Here is an 18,800-nt window from a genome sequence, read left to right as displayed (position 1 = left end):
CCATGGATCCTGCTGCCTGAGGCCCCTGGGGTTATTAGGATGGTCTCAGATGTCCCACCTAGTCGTGATTTCCTTTCCCCTCTGTCTCTTCTTTTGTTCTTACTTATTTTTGTTTTATTTTAATCTGTCTAGATGCCTAATGGGCCACATCTGAGCTCAGCAAGAGACTCTTCAGGGTTTGGGTTGCCTTGTTTCCTAGCCCCATCAGAAAGTGTTCTGAATTTTAAAGTCAAAACCTTAGCTGTTAGTGCAATACACTGCCCTCCCCAATTCCAGTTGGAGTATTTGACCCCCATTAAGGGTTGCCAGATGTAGCAAAGTACAGGAGAGCCAGGTAAGTCTGAATTTTAAATAACAAATCATCGTATTAATATAAATATATCCCAGAGATTGTGTGGGATATATACTCAAAAAAATTTTTCTTTCAGGGTGCCTGGGTGGCTCAGTTGGTTAAGCGTCTGCCTTCAGCTCAGATCCTGATCCCAGGGTGCTGCATCAGGCTCCCTGCTCAACGGGGAGTCAGCTTCTCCCTCTCCCTCTGCCCCTCCACCCCGTTCGTGCTCTCTCTCTCACTCACTGTGTTTCAAATAAATCAATAAAATCTTCAAAAATTTTTTTTCATTGTATATCTGAAATTCTTTTTTTTTTTTAAGATTTTACTTATTTATTTGACAGAGAGAGACAGCCAGAGAGAGAGAGGGAACACAAGCAGGGGGAGTGGGAGTGGAAGAAGCAGGCTCTCAGTGGAGCAGGGAGCCTGATGAGGGGCTTGATCCCAGGACCCTGGGATCACGCCCTGAGCCAAAGGCAGACGCTGAACAACTGAGCCACCCAGGCACCCCTGTTTATCTGAAATTCAGACTTAATTAGGCACCTAGTATCTATCTGGCAAGCCTGCCAATTCATCCCTCAACCATTCTATGAAAACATGTAACCCTATTCTCATATGCAATCGATGCTTTTAGCCATATTTATTGCCTAGCGATTACCCGCGTTATTCGTTCACGATGTGCATGGCTGTCTGATGGGATGTATTCAGTTATGTGTCAGGCAATGAGTTCCCAAGGATACCCTCCTTCTGAGAGGTACTTAAAATGCTGCCCTCACAGTAGGGGGTTAATTGTACAGATCGCTTTTGGAAGGTGGTGAATCCCCGGGAGGGGAGGATGTGGGGCACTCACCAGCTTCCTCAGAGGCAGGGTTGGGGTACGTGGGGGCGGGATTTGGCACTGGATTCATGCAGCTGGCCCTGGGAGTCCCTGTGAGTTCACCTTCTTGGAGTTCATGTAAAGGAAGCCTCTCCTCAACGTCTCCCACAGCTCCCCCTGGCCCTTTGTGAGCCCCTCCCAGTTCAGGAGGCAGACCACCTCACCGACAGCACCCCAGCACACCACGTGTGGAAGCTGAGCTGCCCTTCAGCCCCACTTCGGCTTCCGGCCAAGGAAGGCCCAGCTCAGAGAGACCAACGGAGTTTCCCTCAAAGCAGGGAGTTCTGCTGAGGTCTTCTGGTCTGGAATCCTGCTCCTTTTCCACTGGACTCGGCTCTTGCTTTCTTTCTGCCTACTAGAAGACCATAAACACTTGTTGTTTTTTTCATGTCAAAAAGGACATGTGTCCTAAAGACACATGAGTAGAGATCATGCAAGGGCTCGTGCGGGCATGCCGGGGGAGAGCCCAGAGAAGCAGCGCGGGGCAGCTCTAGCAGGTAATGTGCATATACTTCTGACTGCCCGCTCCCAGCAGCCTGCTGGCCTGTCAAAGGAAGAGTGCAGTGACTGACAAGAGGCTTCACTTCTGCCACTGAGAGAATGGCTCATAATTTACAGCCCGCTGAGCCAGCTTCTACCACGTTGACTGAGCCTTCTTTTTGTAGACAGTAATAAATTGTCTTATCACCAGTGCTGACATAACACGCTCCTTTATAAGTGCACCATAATTTTTATTTTTAAGAGAATATTCATATTTGATGGCAGAACTCATGGGCATCTGAATGCCACCCTGGAGAGAAGACTTTTTCTTTTTCTTTTCTTTTTTTTTTAAAGACGGTATAATTCAATACCCAAACGCTACTGGCAGGGGTAGACTTGACTTCCAAACAGACATTGGGGAGAGGAAGAAATTTCTAGACCCTCGACAGACGGAATGACATCCCTCAGCAGGGAGGTATCAAAAGGATGAAAGTGAGACACTTTTAATGGTTCGAGTTGCCTTGATTCCCGGCCCTATCAGAAGGTATTCTGAATTTTTAAATCAAAACTTCAGGTAGGCAATTCTTTTTAAAATATTAGTGATACATTGCCCTCCCCAATTCCAACTTAAGCATTCAATCCTCAGATTTAGCAAAAAAAGTACAAGACAGCCAGGTAAGTTTGAATTTTAGATAAATAACAAAGCATTTCATTAGTATAAGTATCTCCCAACTATAGTGTGGAATATACTTATATTGCAAAAACACTTTTTTTTAAATTGTTTATCTGAAATTCAGATTTAACTGGGCATCTAGTATTTATTTGTGAACCTCACCAGTGAATCTCCCAACCATCCTATGAAGACATTTAACCCCAGACTCATAGACAATGCATACCCTCAGATGTGGCCACATCCCTGCTTCTAGAAGAGGGTGTTGGTGTATCTCTGGTCTTTCTATTCCAAAAGGGCTTCCAAGAGACTCGCTTTTTCGAGTTCTCCCTGACAGGGAGGTCTGAAGAGTGACACGGACAGTCAAGGCAGCTCCTGGGTTGACAGCCCACCCAGGTTGTTCGCACCTCAGATGCTCCTTCCTCAGGGGCTTCAGTGGGCTGGGGAGTTCAGGCACCGCTTCTCCCTCCTTCTGTCTCCTCTAGGGGGCGACAGTGCAGCCTCCTGATCCCCAGGGAGCAGTCCTGGAGGGACTCCATGAACCCTAGGAGCCCAGCCCCAGGGATGGGCATGCTGCAGATGGTCACTGATGACGAGTGACTCCCCCACGTCTGCCCTCTGTTTCGACTGACCCATGGGTGGACCAGCTTCCCTTTCCCTCAGGGCCTCTTGTGCCTTGATCGGCATCCAAGGATTTCCCTTGCTGTTTGGCAGGAAGAGACAGGGACCTCTGAGCTACCACGCGGCTTCCTCCCTCTGTCTTTTGTCTCCTGCCTTCACAGCCACCCCCTCCGCCCCGATGAGAACATTTGCTAGCTCACTTAACCTCAGGGGGTGGGAGGCCTTAGGCAAGGCCCTTCTTCCCTCTGAGTCCTCACTTTTTTATCTGTATAAAGAGAGGAAGGATCACCACTGCACGGGGTGGTTTTAAAAACAAATGAGACGCAGATGTACACACGAGCCTTACAGAGGCCTCAGTAAGTCAATGTGAGTGTTTTTCTCTTCCTTGGCCACTCCCTTCTCCCCGCTTCCTTGCCTGGTCCCTTCCTTCTTATCACGCACACATCGGGAGGGAGCTGATGCTGCAGGGGCTGGGATGTGGAGCATCTCTTCTGGTGGAGATGCGAGGCTAGCCCCGTGGGGCCGGCTAGCCCAGAACACATCTGTGCTAACACAGCTGCACACACAGAGACACTTCTAGCACCATCTACATTTACAAGGAGCAATCAGTGATCACCAAACCTCGGGTCTTATAATCGTAGCTCTTCCATGATGATGTCTAAGCGGCAGGCCCAAGTCAGAGCACTTTATCAACGTTGAGTCATTCTAGGTGAACACGAATGTTACGCCCATCTTATGCTCGGGAAACCTGAGGCCCAGAGAGGTTAGCCAATTCACCCAAGGTCACACAGCTAGGAAGTGGCAGAGCTGGAATGAACATCGAGATGGCCAGTTCGAGAATCTCTGCTCTAGCCGTAGTGAACACTGCCTCTCATCTTCCTGCCTGGGCCACTCCTACTCCATTTGGAGCCTTCCCTGCCTATTCCACGGGACAGAACCTGAGAGCATCGCCTCCTGTCACGTGGCCTGCTGTATGCCGCGAGTCCTCCATGAGCTTTGAGAGGCACAGTTTGGCCGTGAGTGAGAAGGTTCCCAAGGGCAAGGAATGAATTAGGTTTCCCTCTTAAAGACGGTGACCACCTGGGACCCACGTTGGCTACATGCTCAGGAGGAGGCAGGCTGCTCCATTTTACTGGTTTCTAATGCAAGATCAAGTTTACAGGGTGGAGGGAGAAAGGGCCTACAAGGAAGCAGAGCAAAAATAAGAATAAGGGACTTGGCTCTAATCCAGAGGAAGAAGAGCTGGACACAAAATCCTCTGAGCCACAGAATGTTGTTTGCCTACCAAATTGCCCACCTTTAAAAATGACAGGATTGGTCGGCAGAAACTGGTATTGTCGCTAGAGTTCACCTCCGTGGGTGGAACTGGAGGGAGGGCAGGCTCCCCGGAGGAGTCAGCGTGGCCGAGACTGAGAAGGGCAGAGGAAGCCCACGTCTCGCTCCTTGAGGAAACAGAGTGAGGGGCTTGTCGGGGCCATGCATCACGCGGCTGCCAGTGAGCTTGGGTGGAGAGCAAACACAGCGGGAAGGATTTTGGCTGGGTTGGCGATTTGGGAGAACTTAGGCTATAAATAGCAAGGAGGATGTAAAAAGCCTCGAGTGGATTTTGGAAGCCCGAAATCCACCACGTAGATCCCAGCAAGATACCAGGGACCATTTAGGTTTTCTTAACGTCTAAATGTAACTCGGCAGGGCTCCCGAGCACCCCACGCTTCTGCTGTCGCCACCACCCCTGCCAGTGCCTGCCAAACTGAGGACACACATCTCGGGGAGGTTCGCTGCCAGCTTGAGAGCTGCAAGGGCTGCCCTCATCTTGCCCGGATGACCTCACTCGCTCTCCACAAGGAGGTACGACTTTGAGTATCGCGAACGGCGGCGGAAACTGAGGCATGGGATCACAAGCGACCTGTTGGAAGTGACACGGCCAGTGAGGGTCGGGCTGGATTCCACGCTCAGCCCAGAGCCCGCACCCCTCAGTGCTGCCCCACCGAGCCTCAGAGGCTGGGCTGCAGACGTCCACTCTCGGGCAGTGCCGTAGGAAGTTACACTCAGATCAGCAGAAAATCACGGCAGCATGTGGAAAGGAACGTGAAGGCCTTTGTGTCTTGCTTCTTGGGGCCTTGTGGTCACCACACGGTCACTATACGGACCCGGTTTTGCTTCCCACATTGACTTGTCATAAAGTCCCTGTGCACTCCCGAGGTCCCAGCGCAGCCAGCCTGAAGCCTGCCCTGGTCACAGGCCCGTGTGGCAGAAACTGAGACCCAGCTCTAGTGCCCTTGGCCCTGTGTCAGCTGCCGACTCCTTGATATCTACACTCGGGTCTTCTGTTCTTGATTCTCAGGAAAATCACTGTCACCTAATATTGAGAGAAAGATAACCTGGAAAGGGTAACATTTAGGATTATAGCTGGGTATCACATTTTAGAAAAAAATCCAGGGCTCTAATTGATTTTTTTTTAAACCTATTGGATTCCCTTCACCACAGTGCCTACCCACATCAGACCAGCCAATCCCTTCCCCAAGGTTCTGGAAGAGGAAAATACGAGATCCGGGGTCCTGTCTTGTTTAAACAGACATAGAGCAAGACCACCAGGGCTAAAGTTTCATCTTACCAGTGAGGAAAGGGGGGGAGCCCCAAGAGATGAAAAGCAGCTACTGAGACCCAACGCCCAGTCGGGCACTGAGCCGGGCGTGAGAGATCCCGTGACCAGTCATCATGTTGGGCCACAAAGCATAAGGCAATATAGCCGGGGTGAGCAATTCTGCCTGGGGACAAAGACGGGGAGGGCTGGCGCTTGGGAGGGGTACTTTCGGTTAAGGAAAGCTTCCCAGAGGAGGGGACCTGTGGTGTAGGCCTGTGAGCATGAATCTGAGTGTGCAGAGAGCCGAGAAAGGCATGCCCAGGGAGGAAGTGGTGAAAGCAAGCTGCCCGGGCCTGAATGGCTAGTTAGCTGGGAACAGCGTTTGGCCCCATGGCGGGGCAGGAAGAGCAAGAAAGATAGCACCGGCTGGCCAGGGCCGCGAGGGCTGTGTCCCTGCGCTCGTGCTCCACCCTGTCGGCTGCGAAGACTGAACCGGAACTAAGCCTCGTGTCAGTGGGCTAGGGGGACAGCAGGCTGGAGCCAGATTCTCCACGTGGGAAATGATCACAACACCCCGCGTGTGCTTCACGAGGACCTCGGCAGGGATGGGGGCTGTGGGGGTGGGGAGGAAGGAACGGGAAGAGAGGTCGGAATCAGGCGGAAACTACTCGGGGTCACTGAGGGAATGCCACAGGGGACGTCCAAGGGCAGTGTCTGGGCAGGTCGGAGGTGAGGGGGCTGAATGTAGGTCGCTCTGGGTTTAAGAGGCCCAAGACAGTGAAGGTGTTGAGTAGAGAGATAAAGATGTGGGAGCCAAGGTGTGGCCCTCCGAAGACAGAGTAAGGCTGCAGACAGATCCGGGTTTGAGAACCACTGAGGAGAGGCTGGTTACAGCAGTGGGAGCATTCCTCTGAAGCCTTCCACTTCTCTTGGGATCACGTCCCGGTTCTTGCCAGGCTTGACGAACTGTCACAGCCTAGCCTCTGGCTGTCCTTCCTGTCCCCTCTTACTCCATCCCCTCGGCCGCACTAGCTTTTCTACCACACCACCTTCCTCCAGCCTCAGGGCCTTTGCACACACCGGTCCCGCCGTCAGGTGCCCTGCAGGGTGGTAGGTAACACCGGGTAACCCACCTAGGGATGCGGGAAACTGTGCTAATCTCAGTTTCTCTCTGGCTGGTGTCACCAATTCCTTTATTGTGAATAACTGGTATGGTTTCTAGTTTCCACTTAGACCTGACTGATGGTCCACTCCTTTGGGTACTTACTATTTATTTCTTTGAGCTCAGCTTAAAAGTCACTTCTGTCAGGAAGCCTGAAGCTCCCTCCTAGTTCAATGTTCTTGTAGGATCTGACAGACCCCATGGGGCGTGGTGGGGGGAGATCATAGGAGACCTTGGGGGCTTCATAAGGACTTTGATTTTACTCTGCGTGAGACTAGAGGCCTTGGGAGTACCTCTGAGCCGAGGATCGGCCTATCTGACCTGGGTTTTCACATGATCCTCTGTGTTGAGGCTTGTTTCAAGGGGGCGAGGGCAGAATAGGGGATCATTTTAGGAGACTACTGAGTTCCTCCAGGTGAGGGACAAGAGTGGTAACAGTGGGAGTGTTGACAAGTGGGCAGACTCACCTCGGATTTCCAAAATAGAGATATCCAGATGCCCTTTACTGTGATGGGGGACAAGTGGGGGTGGGGCGGGGTGGGGTGGGAAAGCTCGGTTTTCGTGATGTGCCTTAGATACCCTAGTGGAGAGGTCATCGGCCGTCTGGGGCTCAAGAGCAAGGTCCAAGCCGGCGACACAAGATGGGAACCATCAGCATGTAATGGGTACCCACAGTTACGGGAATGGTTAACATCACCAGGGGAGGCAGGGTCGAGGAGAGAGAAGCCCAAGAACCAGGGGCTTGGGCATTGGAGGCAAGGAAGGAAACATCAGTGGGGTCTGGGAGGGGCAGCCAGTAAGCTGGGAGGAGAAGCAGGCAGGTGGGGAGGGGTGTCCTGGGGGTCACAGGAGGAATGCTTGGGGGACAAGAAGCGCTCTGCCTGTCAAATGCTGCGGGAGAGGCCCCTAGGACGAGGACTCAGAACGGACCACTGGATTTAGCCGCTCAGGAGGTGCTGGTGACCGTGACAGCGGGTGGGGGTGTGACCTGATTGAAGTGAGTAAGACAGGGAATTAGAGAAGCTGAGACAGTGGGTGAAGGCAACTCTTTTGAGCATTTTGTTTTGCTATGAAAGGGAGGAAGGAAATTGAAGGGTAGCTTCCATTTTTTTTCCAAGGTGTTTTTATTTAAAAAAAAATTTTAAGCTGGATGGAATAATAGCATGTTTGTCATGAAATAGAGATAATTCAGCAGTAGAATCGCAGCCAAGAGAAGTGCACAGAGACAATTCAGCAGTTGGCGCAGGGACACCCTGGTGAGATGGGGTGGGGTCAGGCGAGACTGGAGTAGAGGTGCCCCACAGGAGCAGGGCGTGTCCACCTACAGCAAGGGCGGGGTGGGGTGGGGGGCGAGGCAGAGCCACAGGGCAGGTGCGGGGGACAGGGTGGGGTGGGATGGGATGGGGAGGTCTCTCCTTGGAAAGAGCTAAGGAGGAAGCAAGCAAGGCGGCAGGGGCGGGGGGGTGGGGACGAGTGTGGCTTGCAGCAAGAAGGCAGAAACAGCCACTGAGAACAGTGAGTTTTGGTTTTCAGGATGACTGCAGAGGTGTGTAATGAGGAATGTCCAGGGAGACCCAGGTGGTTTTGTTTCTTCTCCAGCTGCAGTTGGTTGGTTGATTGCCACTGTGGGTGCAGCTGCTGAGTCAGGAGGGAGCTGGGTCTAGGGTGACACTCAGGTGAAGAGCAAAGTGACCTTTTCCAGGACCTTGCCTGCAAAGGAAGGAGGAGGGGAAGAGAGATGGTTTGAAGGGACAAGACGGCGACGGTGCCTTTGTAGGGTGAGGGGCTCCGATAAATATGCTGCTGAGGGAACGATCTGGGGAGAGGAGAAGTTGACTGTTTCAGCAGAGCATGATCTCACAGAGGGAGGGATGCCATGAGGACCAGGCAACAAGGCAGGGGCGGCTTTGGAGAGGGGCAGAGAGACCCTCTTCCCCAGGAATAGGAGGGCAGAAAAATAACCGTGTTTGTGCCTCCTGGCCCTTGTTTCCTTGGAGGAAGAGAGAAGCTGGAGGGTGCGATCTGCTTTCCAGGAAGGGGAACTTTCCAGGAAGAATCTGAACAGCCAATTCTGCCACCCTCTGCAGCCAGGCTACTTGGTTTATGTCCCCTGGCACGCACTTTCTCCACTATCTATTTATACACCCAGGTTCCCAAAATGATTCTTGTCTAGAAGGGACGCGTGTCTAGCTCTTCTTCTCCCTGGCCTGTGACTGCAAACCCCCGACTCCCACCTCATCTTCTGCCTCGCTCCATTTGCCGTGACTATGAAGGGAGCCAACTTCTAATTTATTCTCACTCGGGAAGAGTACTTAGGCAATGAACCCGAAACTCAGCCCGGAGTCGGAGTGATATCTTCACACAGGAATAAGATGCATATCCTGCCAGACTTGGGTGAAGTGCGATGTGGTCCTAAGGCTCTGCTTGGCATGAGGGTGGGGGGCTGCCCCTAAGCAGACTTCCTTCCTTCTCTCCCTCCCTTCAATAAATATTCATTTGTAGTCCACCCTGTGCCAGCAGGATCTATAGGAAGGGGACAGAATAGAAACAGAGAAGGAGGTGGTGGAACAGGGTGGGTGCCCAGCCAACAGCCTTCTTAGAACGGCCTCTTGCAAACAGATCTCTGGTGTTGCTCACTCCGGGGCAGTAATGCTTCCCCAGGAGAAAAACCAAGACCTCTACAAACCAACCTGGGTAACCCATTCATGTGGTCAGTGATGACATGGCAGATGGGGTGGGCTGGTGACCCAGTTCTGATCAGTAGGGCCTGAGGGGAAACGAACTGGGTGTGCCACCCTTCCTTCTTTGGGTGCTATCTTGAGAGACTAAAGAGCTCCAGTCTGAGGGAGTGATTTAGGCACAGGAGGAGAAAGCGAGGCAAAGTACAGAAAAGCTATCTTTTTTTAATAATTATTAAAGATTTTATTTATTTATTTGACAGAGAGAGAGACAGAGAGAGAGCATGCGTGCGTGCACACAAGCAGGGGGAGTGAGAGATGGAAAAGCAGGCTCCCCACTGAGCAGGGAGCCTGATGCGGGGCTTGATCCCAGGACCCTAGATCATGACCTGAGCTAAAGGCAATCACTTAACCCACTGAGCCACCCAGGTGCCCCCAGAAAAGCTATCTTGAGACCTGACATCACTGAGCTCCTGAATTAACAACCCTGGATCTACTTAGCACCAAATGCCATCTTTACTGTTCATGCGTCTTTTAGTTGGGTATTCTAGCACTTAAAATCAAAGGCATTCTAACTGCTGTGGGAGGAGGAAATAAACAACTGTGATTTTCTATCACACGTGGCTCTGGGCCTCCTGGAAGCCAAGGCAAAAAGGGAAACCAGATAAATTGCAAATCTCGCCTTGTTAGTCAGGAAGAGTTTCTCAGGGAGTTTCTGCTTTTTTGCTCCTAAATTCCTTGTTTGACACTAAATTTCCACAATGGAGTGTATGAAAGGAACACTAAGATACATAATTGCTAGATAATTGTTTTGCAGGAGAAGCAGTTTTTACAAGGCTCTTTCTTAAGACAACGAGGATCTAGATATAAAGGGAGTCTAACCAGAGAGGCGAAGAGTGGGCAGGAATGGAGTGGGCTTTGTGCTGCTCCATTCCCTGCCCCACCTGAGATGGTCAAACATTCCCCCCCCAACACACCCCGACGAGAGGAGTAGAGTCCAACATGAATCAGAACCCACACTGAGGAAATGTCAAGATCTATGGGCATTAACACAGAGTGGAAGGCAGAGCTCCCAGAAGGATGGAGAAGGGGAAGAGCCCTGCCCCACCACACAGAGGGAGCAGCTGTGGGGGGATTTGGGATGGATGGAAAGGAGAGAAACGAGAAGTGTGAATGGGAGAAAGTGGAGCCAGCTGGGGGGACTCCTGGTTTGTAGAGACCCAGGGCCAGGGAAAGGTTTCTCAGGGACTAAGGTGAAGGGGCAGGGGAGAGGTCTGATCTTTCCTAGGCCCTCCCTTGTCCAGGATGCTAAAAGTTGGGAAAAGATGCAACTAGGCTCGGCTGAAGGGTAGAGCGTTTACACGCCCGTGAATCCCACAGAGGGGCAGAGTGTGCAGCCTTGCCCGGTCCATCCGCTCAGTCTAGGGCTCCTGGCACCCAGCAGCAGCGCGGTCACCACTGTCACCACTGTTGAGTGCTCACTCAGCAGTAGCAGGTGCTGGGCCGGGGCTCTGAGTGCATCAGCTCCTGTTGGCCTCCTAGGGTCCGGCCCCGGGGACAACACCACGACTGCCGTTTCCAGCAGAAGATACTGGAGCAACGTGCCTGAGGTGGCATGTGAATCATGGTGAAGCCGGCCTTTGACTGCATGCTCTTCTCCAATATCCTGAAGGTGGTACCCATCGGACGTTCCTTGAGGGAGGCCCCCCTGGCCCGTGGGACTGAGCACAGCTCCAAAATGCAATTTCTCAGCAAAGCGCTTATTGCTTAAACGGATGCAACTTGTGCATTGAATTTCCAGAGGGCTGTGTGGTGCCTTCTGCCGCCCAGCGGTCCTGGCGGTACTGGGCAGTCCTTGGCCCCAGCTGTGCAATTCTGCACTTGCTGTGAAGGGGTCAAGTGTGGGCCCGAGAACACAGACATCAATAACATCTTCCCAGTGATGACCCCTCCTTTTGTCCGATTGGGGAAGAGTCTAGTATAAATACCACATCTCGGGGCGCCTGGGTGGCTCAGTTGTTAAGCGTCTGCCTTTGGCTCAGGCCATGATCCCAGGGTCCTGGGATGAAGCCCCACATCGGGCTCCCTGCTCTGCTGGGAGCCTGCTTCTTCCTCTCCCACTCCCCCTGCTTGTGTTCCCTCTCTCGCTGGCTGTCTCTCTCTCTGCCAAATAAATAAATAAAATAAAATAAAATAAAATAAAATAAAATAAAATAAAACCACATCTCCGTATTAGTATTTTCTAAAACTTCTGAAATATGGGGGCGCCTGGGTGGCTCAGTCGGTGAAGCATCTGACTTCGGCTCAGGTCATGATCTCAGGCTCCCTGAGTCAGGCTCCCTGCTCAATGGGGAGTCTGCTTCCCCCTCTCCATCTGCCCCTCTCCCCTACTCATGCTCTTGCTCTCTCTCAAATAAATAAATAAAATAATCTTTAAAAACCTTCTGAAATATGACCAGACTCCAATCACCTTTCTGGTCCATGTCTTGTCTCTCTCCAGGCCTCCTGACATACGGGGATCAGCCCTCTCACCCCCATCCACCCTGGCCCCTGCCCCCAGCTGTGGGACCTTCAAGGGCCATCTGGGGAGCTGGAGCCTAAGTGAGGAGTAAATCCCCCCCTTGGCTGGAAGACCAGCCAAGTTCTGTTACAGATCCTATCACAATGCAAGGGCCGGTACTTCCGTGACTGGCTAATCCTCTCACGGTGTAAATCAATAGGAAACCCGCAAGAGGTGATCTGATTTAGGGTGTTCATTGTGGGAAGCTGGTCTTCCTATAACATTGAAGTCAAGACAGTGCCCGGGCACTTCCACAATAAATGCAAAGTTTAGCCTGAAAGGACCAGATCTGTTAATAAAATAAATTCAGATCCCACCAAATAAAAATTCAGATGCATTTTAGGCTCCTCAGTTCAGTGGGCTGAATCCCTTAATCTACCAAATTATTATGGAAAAACCCTTATCTCTGCCTGTTAAAATCACTGCTGTCTTGGGGGGACCCTCTTGGAAGGGACAAGTTGCTTCATAATAACTTAGATTATGTGCAGCGTAGCATTATTTTGAAGAGGGCCACACACTTGAAGAAGTACAACACAGGATCTAGGACAGAGCTGAGACACAGTCCAGGTGGCAGGGGCCAGAAAGGTGACAGGTGTTGCCCCGATGTATTGCTGGTAAGTTACAGAGTGAGGCCTCTAATCCAGCCTCCTGACTCAGTCCAGCGTCCTTTCTCTGTGGACAGGTAGGGTGACCTCAGGAAGAGACAGGCTGGGGGTTCTGGCTATGTGTCTGCCGGATAGAGGTTGTGTGATCTCCTCTAGGGCAGCCTAGCTCACCCTGGGGCCTCCTGTCTCTTAAGTGGGTAGGGGCGGGCAAGTGTTTCGGGAAGCAAGGGGCCTGCATTTTGCACCTTGGGGCAGGTCTCGAGTGTCTGCCCAGGAAGCTGACCCCGCTTGGCCAGGGGAAGGAAGGTGGGAGAAGTTGCTTCTAGTGCAGAAAAGAGAAAAACGTGTGGGAAATCAACCCCTGGGTTCCAAAAGGGGCCCCTGGTAGGAGCCCTTGTGAATAAGGATTTGGCTTGTCCCTGTTGGGCCTCCCACCACACCTCCCGTTCTCCCACCTCCATTCGGGGTGACTCACGCCTGCAGAAAGGATGAATCATGTGGGTTACGAAACCAAAGGGCTCCTGAGAGGGAGGCTGGAAAGGACCTGGGGAAGCCACCTCCGTGGATCCTGCTGTCTCCCCACCCCTCCTGCCCCTCATTGCCCAACCTCTGTGTGCCAAGCCACAGACTCAAGTGAGCTCTGTACAGGATTTTCTTCTAGACACTGAACATCAAATCTGTGGTTTTGCCCTCCCACCTCAAGGCCTCCTGGACCTATGTTTTGTTTCCTCTCCTGTATTAATCAGGGTTAAAGGCTTGCTTTCCACATGAGGCCAGTTGGGACCAACAGGTATTGAAAGTAATGGGAGAAGAGATCCCGAAGGGGTCCTCGCCTCTCACCATTTGCTCCTTCACAGGGTGAACATTTCTGTAATTCTCCAGGGTGCACCAAATAATTATCTGGTGCATTCTAGGCTGCTCCGGGCAGCAGGGGCAAGGGTGATTCAAATCACTTTCCCACTGACTGGTCCCAGCTCAGTGGGAGCGGTAAAAGTCTACACAAGTGAACACTTACCATGTGGCGGCCCCGAGCTCGTAAACACAAACGTTTATGGGCAGCTTATTGCGTGGCAAGAGCTCATGTCATCCTCAAAACAGCCCTACGGGGAAGAGACTATGGTCATCCCCATTTACGGGTGGAGCCCCGCGCTCGACAAGGACAGCAACGTGCCCGAGAACACGCTACGAAGTGGACAGCTTGGGGATTCACCTGTACCACCTGCCTCCCGAGGTGGGCTGTAGCCTCGGGGCTGTGCTGATGGGTTTCTCCTGCGCACTCGCTGAACCTGGCTCATTTGTCGACTGTCTTTGCCCCCACGTAACGTGCATCTTCCATCAGGCCTCCTTTCTGAACGGGACCATGACTCTGCCTTTCCTTGTGGCTTCCTTCCCTTAGAACCCAGAGTCCTTACAAGCCCACCATCTCACACCGGGATGAGCAAGGCCACCCTTAAAGGATATTAAACTTGACCTGGTGAACGAGGCCCCCCGGGATGCCCGACGGGTGGGAGGGCGCCGGGCCTCAGCCCACCAGTCTGGACTCACCTGAGCTGTCCCCGGGGCCACTGGGGCTCCTGGTAGAACCTGCGGGGCCAAGGCCGCCGCTCGGGGCCGCCCTGGCCTGTCTGTCCCGAGAGCCCCAAAAGTCCGCGAGAAGTTCCCCGGTGGGGGGCGTTTCGGGGCTCCCGCGCCGCCCGGCCCGCGGCTTGCGCCGGTCCCGGTGCGGGCCGCACGAGCGCGGGCGCAGGGGCGCCACCGGGCCGCGCGGGCGGGAACGCGCCGCGGCCGCCTCCTCCTCCCTCGCTCCCGCCCGCAGCGGCGGCGGCGGCGCTTCCCCGCCGCGGAGAGGCTTTAAAAGGCGGCACCCCACCCCCCGGCGCACTCGCCGCTCGGGCGCCGCGCGAGCCTGCCGCTGCCATGCCTCCGCGCGCGCCGCCTGCGCCCGGGCCCCGGCCGCCGCCCCGGGCAGTCGCCGCCGCCGCCGCCGCGGACGCGGACGCGGGGGGCGCCGGCGGGCCCGGGCTCCGGCCGCTCGCGCCGCGCCCCTGGCGCTGGCTGCTGCTGCTCGCGCTGCCCGCCGCCTGCTCCGCGCCGCCGCCGCCGCCGCGCCCCGTCTACACCAACCACTGGGCAGTGCAAGTGCTGGGCGGCCCGGCCGCGGCGGACCGCGTGGCCGCGGCGCACGGCTACCTCAACTTGGGCCAGGTGAGTGCGGCCGGTCCCGCGCGCCCAAAACTTTCCCGGCCGCCGGTGGGCACGGCGCGAGGGGGCGCCTCCTTCCGGCTCCCGGCGCCGCCGCGGCCGCGCGTGCTGGGCAAGGGTCCCGAACGGCTCGCCCCTAGCGGTCGGGGGGCGGCCGGCGCGCCCTGCAGGGAGTCGCCGGGGGACGCGGCGCCCGGGACGCTCGGCGGGGCCCACCGGGTGGCCCGCAGGGGCGCCCACGCAGGCCTGGCGAGCCCGGGGGTGCAGTTCCGCGGGCCGAGGGGCCGGGCGCGGGCACCTGCCCGGCGGGGCGGGAGAGGGAACCAGTCGCGGGCGCCGCGCTCTGTCCGCGGGCGCTGTCCTCAGTGTCCACCAGGCTCTCACTGGCCGCGGAGCCCTGGCTCCGCCACGCCGACCCCGCTGCCCTCGACGGGCGGCGCGGGGCTCGAGACCCTGAGCGCGCGCCAGGGCGTCCCGCCGCGGCTCGGCGGTGACAGGCGCATGGCCCAGAGTCTTGGTGTCCCGTGCTCTCTCGGCGGCGTCCGCGGCTCCCGGAGGGGAGGGAGGGCGGCCGGTGCCGGAGCCTGGAAGCAGCCGTCAGAGGCTTTACCGGCAGCTCAGGACTCGGCAGGGGGCTGGGGGAAGGGGGGGGGGTCCTGCGTTGCAAACTCCTCCAGGCCCCTGGAATTTGCTTTGTTTGTAGGCTTCTGTCGCTGTTCCAATAGCAGCTTTCCCCATACTAGCTGTAGGACCTTAGGCAAGTCACTTCCCCATCCTCTTCATCTGTAGGGGCGGTGTCATTGTGTACTGGCTGCAGTTGTTGGGAAGATCCAGTGTTGGCTGGCAGCAAAACCCGGGGCCAGGGCTTGACCCTGGTCAGTGAGCCCAGAGTCCTCCCACGGCCTGGGCTGTCGCTGTCGCTATTACTGGGTTAGCAGGAGAGGACAAGCCCTGGGCCCAAAGGTGGCATAACTCCAAAGGACCACCTAGGCATATCCCTTTTCCTTGCCCCACGGCCACCAGAGTGGCCGTGGGGCAAGGGGTTGATTTATGGCCGGTGGTGGAGGGGCTGCAGGGACTGAAATGTGCTGTCCCACCAGGGGACCTTTTGGTGCAGTTAGCCAACCTCCTACAAACTATACACTTTGAGGATCGAGTGAAAAGACAGGGAAGTGCCAGCTCGTAACTCAAACTCTGGTGCCAGGCGGTGTTAAATTTAGTTTCATCATTATCTGTGATGGAAGCCAGCAAAGTGTGGTGTGGCCCTAATGTAAATGACATTTCTTCTGCGTCTTAAGTCCCGCACAGACGCTGCTAATGTGAAATGGGCGGCCTTCTGGAAAAGCAGATTCTGCTGCTTGCCCTGTACTTCACACGGCAGGTCTGAGTGTGTCTGGGAGCACGGTATCCTATCTTTTGTGTATCTAGATCTATCTATCTCTATTGACTGCTCAGGTATCTTCAAACATCCTGTGATTGAAGTGTTTGCCTTTTGGCAGCACTGGCTTTGTTTCTGCCTGTGGTTCCTCAGTCTCGCTGGCTGATGGTTCAGACCGAGGAAGGTGGTCCTCAGGGTTCCATCCCCATTCATTGCTTGGGGCCCCAGCTCCTGCTACACTTCACTGCTCTGCCCAGGTGGCCTGGCCATTTGTCTTCAGCTAAAAGTGACTCTTAAGCTGCCTGGTAAATTACAAAGTGCCTGGGTTTCTGGCTCCTATAATTAAAGGAGCAGGGGGGACCTGAAGTTGAGCTGTGAGGCTCCCGGACATTGCCGTGAGCGGCACACACAGTGATTCCCCCTCACAGTTCCTGTCCACCAGAATCAAAAATGCCAGGGCTTTGAAACAACTTCTGTCAGACTCGCCCGAGTTGAATTTCATACGCAAAGTCTGCTGTTCTCATTTTGCCTGTGGGGAAGGTTCCTTCAGGTATGTACCTGCCCCGACCTGGGACATTCTGGGGGAGTCACTCAATGTCTCCCCAGCCCTGTCCATTGCAGCCAGGGTGGACTGCACGTAGCCTGGTCGCTCGGCTTGGGAAGCAGGGTGCTGGGGGTGGGGGTGCCCCTCTGGAGACCTTTGCAAATGGAGGGGATTAGTTGGTTGGGGATCCGGCCAGTCTCAGAGGCGTGTGTGAGAGATTACTCAAGGAGAGCCTATTACTCTTTATTCCAAAACCAGCTTTTCTCCCTCCCTCCCCCAAGTGAACTGCTAATGTGGAAACGGCCTGGAGCATTCCACCCTCTACCTGCTAAATAAGAACTCTTTAAAAACCTTATTTGCCTTTTTCAGCCAGGAGAATTTGTGACTCATAAATAAGTTGTAGATATTATTAGCTTTGATTTATGGATAAGGCGACTGAGGGGAAGCAAGGCATGGAAGCTGTTCGTGTCTACACAGTGCGTGTCGCCTCTCACAATTATGCTCCCTGCTCTTTGTCTCCTGCGACGTTCTCTGGTCTCAGTGTCTTTTGTGTGACTCTTTCCCCAAACCCTTACTGGGCATTTAGTGTTATGCCCAGTACCTGCCCTGACTTACGGCCCTGCTTTTCTCGTGGGTCTTTGCGATGCTCTAACTTCTGGCTCAAATGTGTTACTCCCTTTCACGCAACTAACAACCCCATTCCATGTATTTAACATGGTGCAAAAGTAGAGATGGGTGGTGATTCACCTTTCTTGAGCATGGAAGCCTTTCAGATTGATCATGACTCTGGATCTTCTCCTTTGAAAAATATGCATCTTTAGGAACCAGACAAACTTAACCTCCTTTTTTACTCCTTTATTCATCATGATTCTTGAGTCCCAGATAATGCACCACAATGTGAAAGAAAGAAAGAAAGAAAGAAAGAAAGAAAGAAAGAAAGAAAGAAAGAAAGAAAGAAAAAAGAAAAGAATAAAGGAAGGACAGAAGGAAAAGAAAGAAAGGAAGAAGAAAGAAGGAAGGAAGAAGGGAGAGTTTGGAAGAATCAAATGTCATTATTGACAGATGGCATAACTACGTGAATAATCCAAGAGAACCTAGAGACTATTATAAGTAGTCATAGAACTGAGAAGGGTGCTTGATCGACAGTAGCAGCCTATCCAAGAGCAGCATCTGAGAAGATAAAAGAAATGATAATACACTGTAGAATAAAAGCCGTTAGATACCTAGGAATACACTTTTGAAAAAAATGTGAAACTTACCAGCAGATTATAAAATATTTGAAAGATGTATTGAAGAAAAGGCCTGAATAATGGAGGGATAAGTCATGTGCATGGATGGGAGGGCTGATTATCACATGCCCCCCCCCATTAATCTCTAAATTCAATGTAATTTAGTTGACATGCCAACAGGGTTTTATATGGGATATGAAATCACACAAACGTATTCTAAAATTCACATGGAAGAGTAAGTTCCCAGAATGCCTGAGATGACTCTGAGAAGGGAGGAAAAGGAGGGATGTGCTCTGCCAGAGAGCAAAATTTCCCATGAAGCTGGGGTGATCAGGACAGTCGGACATTGGCCCCGGGGATGGTCCCCTCCAAACAATGGATTTGACTTAAACCCGGGCAGGTGTGGGAACTCGTACGTGCGAACAGAAGTGTTACAGATGGATAGGAGGGGATGGGCATTTCAATCAACGGCGCCGAGAGGATTGACTCGGGAAAACAATCGGATCCTGACCTCACCTCACACTACCCAGCAATAAATTCCAGCTAGAAATAACCGGAGTGGAATACCTTTATGATGTTGTGACAGGAAAGGATTTCTTAAACAAGACACGAAAAGAACCAATAAAGGGAGAGATAGATCCATGAAGATTCTATATAACAAACACATCATAACAGAATTTAAAAGCACATAATAGACTAGAATAAGTATCTGTGGCATATAACACACAGGTTAGTGCACAGATTATCTAAAAAGCTACAAATCAGGGCACCTGAGTGGCTCAGTTGGTGAAGCGTCCTGCCTTTGGCTCAGGTCATGATCCCAGGGTCCTGGTATTGAGCCCCGCATTGGGCTCCCTGCTGGGGGGGGGTGTCTGTTTA

The 18,800-nt window shown here is 53.3% G+C and overlaps 1 protein-coding gene and 1 long non-coding RNA gene across 4 annotated transcripts in view; one reads left to right on the top strand and one right to left on the bottom strand.

Annotated features, from left to right (window-relative positions):
• Positions 1 to 7,830: 7,830 nt before the first annotated feature.
• LOC123790779 (uncharacterized) lies at positions 7,831 to 14,355 on the bottom strand. Of its 2 annotated transcripts, none has more exons than XR_006779196.2 (3): positions 14,114 to 14,355; positions 13,584 to 13,668; positions 7,831 to 8,435 (listed from the first exon to the last, which is right to left on the bottom strand). It is a non-coding gene; the product is annotated as an uncharacterized LOC123790779 (long non-coding RNA). The 2 variants fall into 2 exon arrangements; XR_015722122.1 differs by lacking the exon at positions 14,114 to 14,355 and adding an exon at positions 13,779 to 14,048.
• Positions 14,356 to 14,470: 115 nt separating this feature from the next.
• Positions 14,471 to 18,800, top strand: part of PCSK6 (proprotein convertase subtilisin/kexin type 6) — a 183,120-nt gene continuing 178,790 nt past the window's right edge. For both annotated transcript variants that reach the window (XM_045795376.2, XM_045795374.2), the window contains exon 1: positions 14,471 to 14,773. In XM_045795376.2, coding sequence (XP_045651332.1) covers positions 14,486 to 14,773 — 288 coding nt within the window. In that variant the 5' untranslated portion in view covers positions 14,471 to 14,485. The remainder of the gene's footprint in view (positions 14,774 to 18,800) is intronic.

Source organism: Ursus americanus, chromosome 28 (assembly GCF_024610735.1).
Source record: "Ursus americanus isolate L20-20 chromosome 28, mUrsAme1.1.p, whole genome shotgun sequence".
In the NCBI taxonomy this organism is placed as follows: Eukaryota; Metazoa; Chordata; class Mammalia; order Carnivora; family Ursidae; genus Ursus; species Ursus americanus.
Note: the sequence above shows the minus strand (reverse complement) of the source record. Positions and strands in the feature narration are given on the sequence as shown.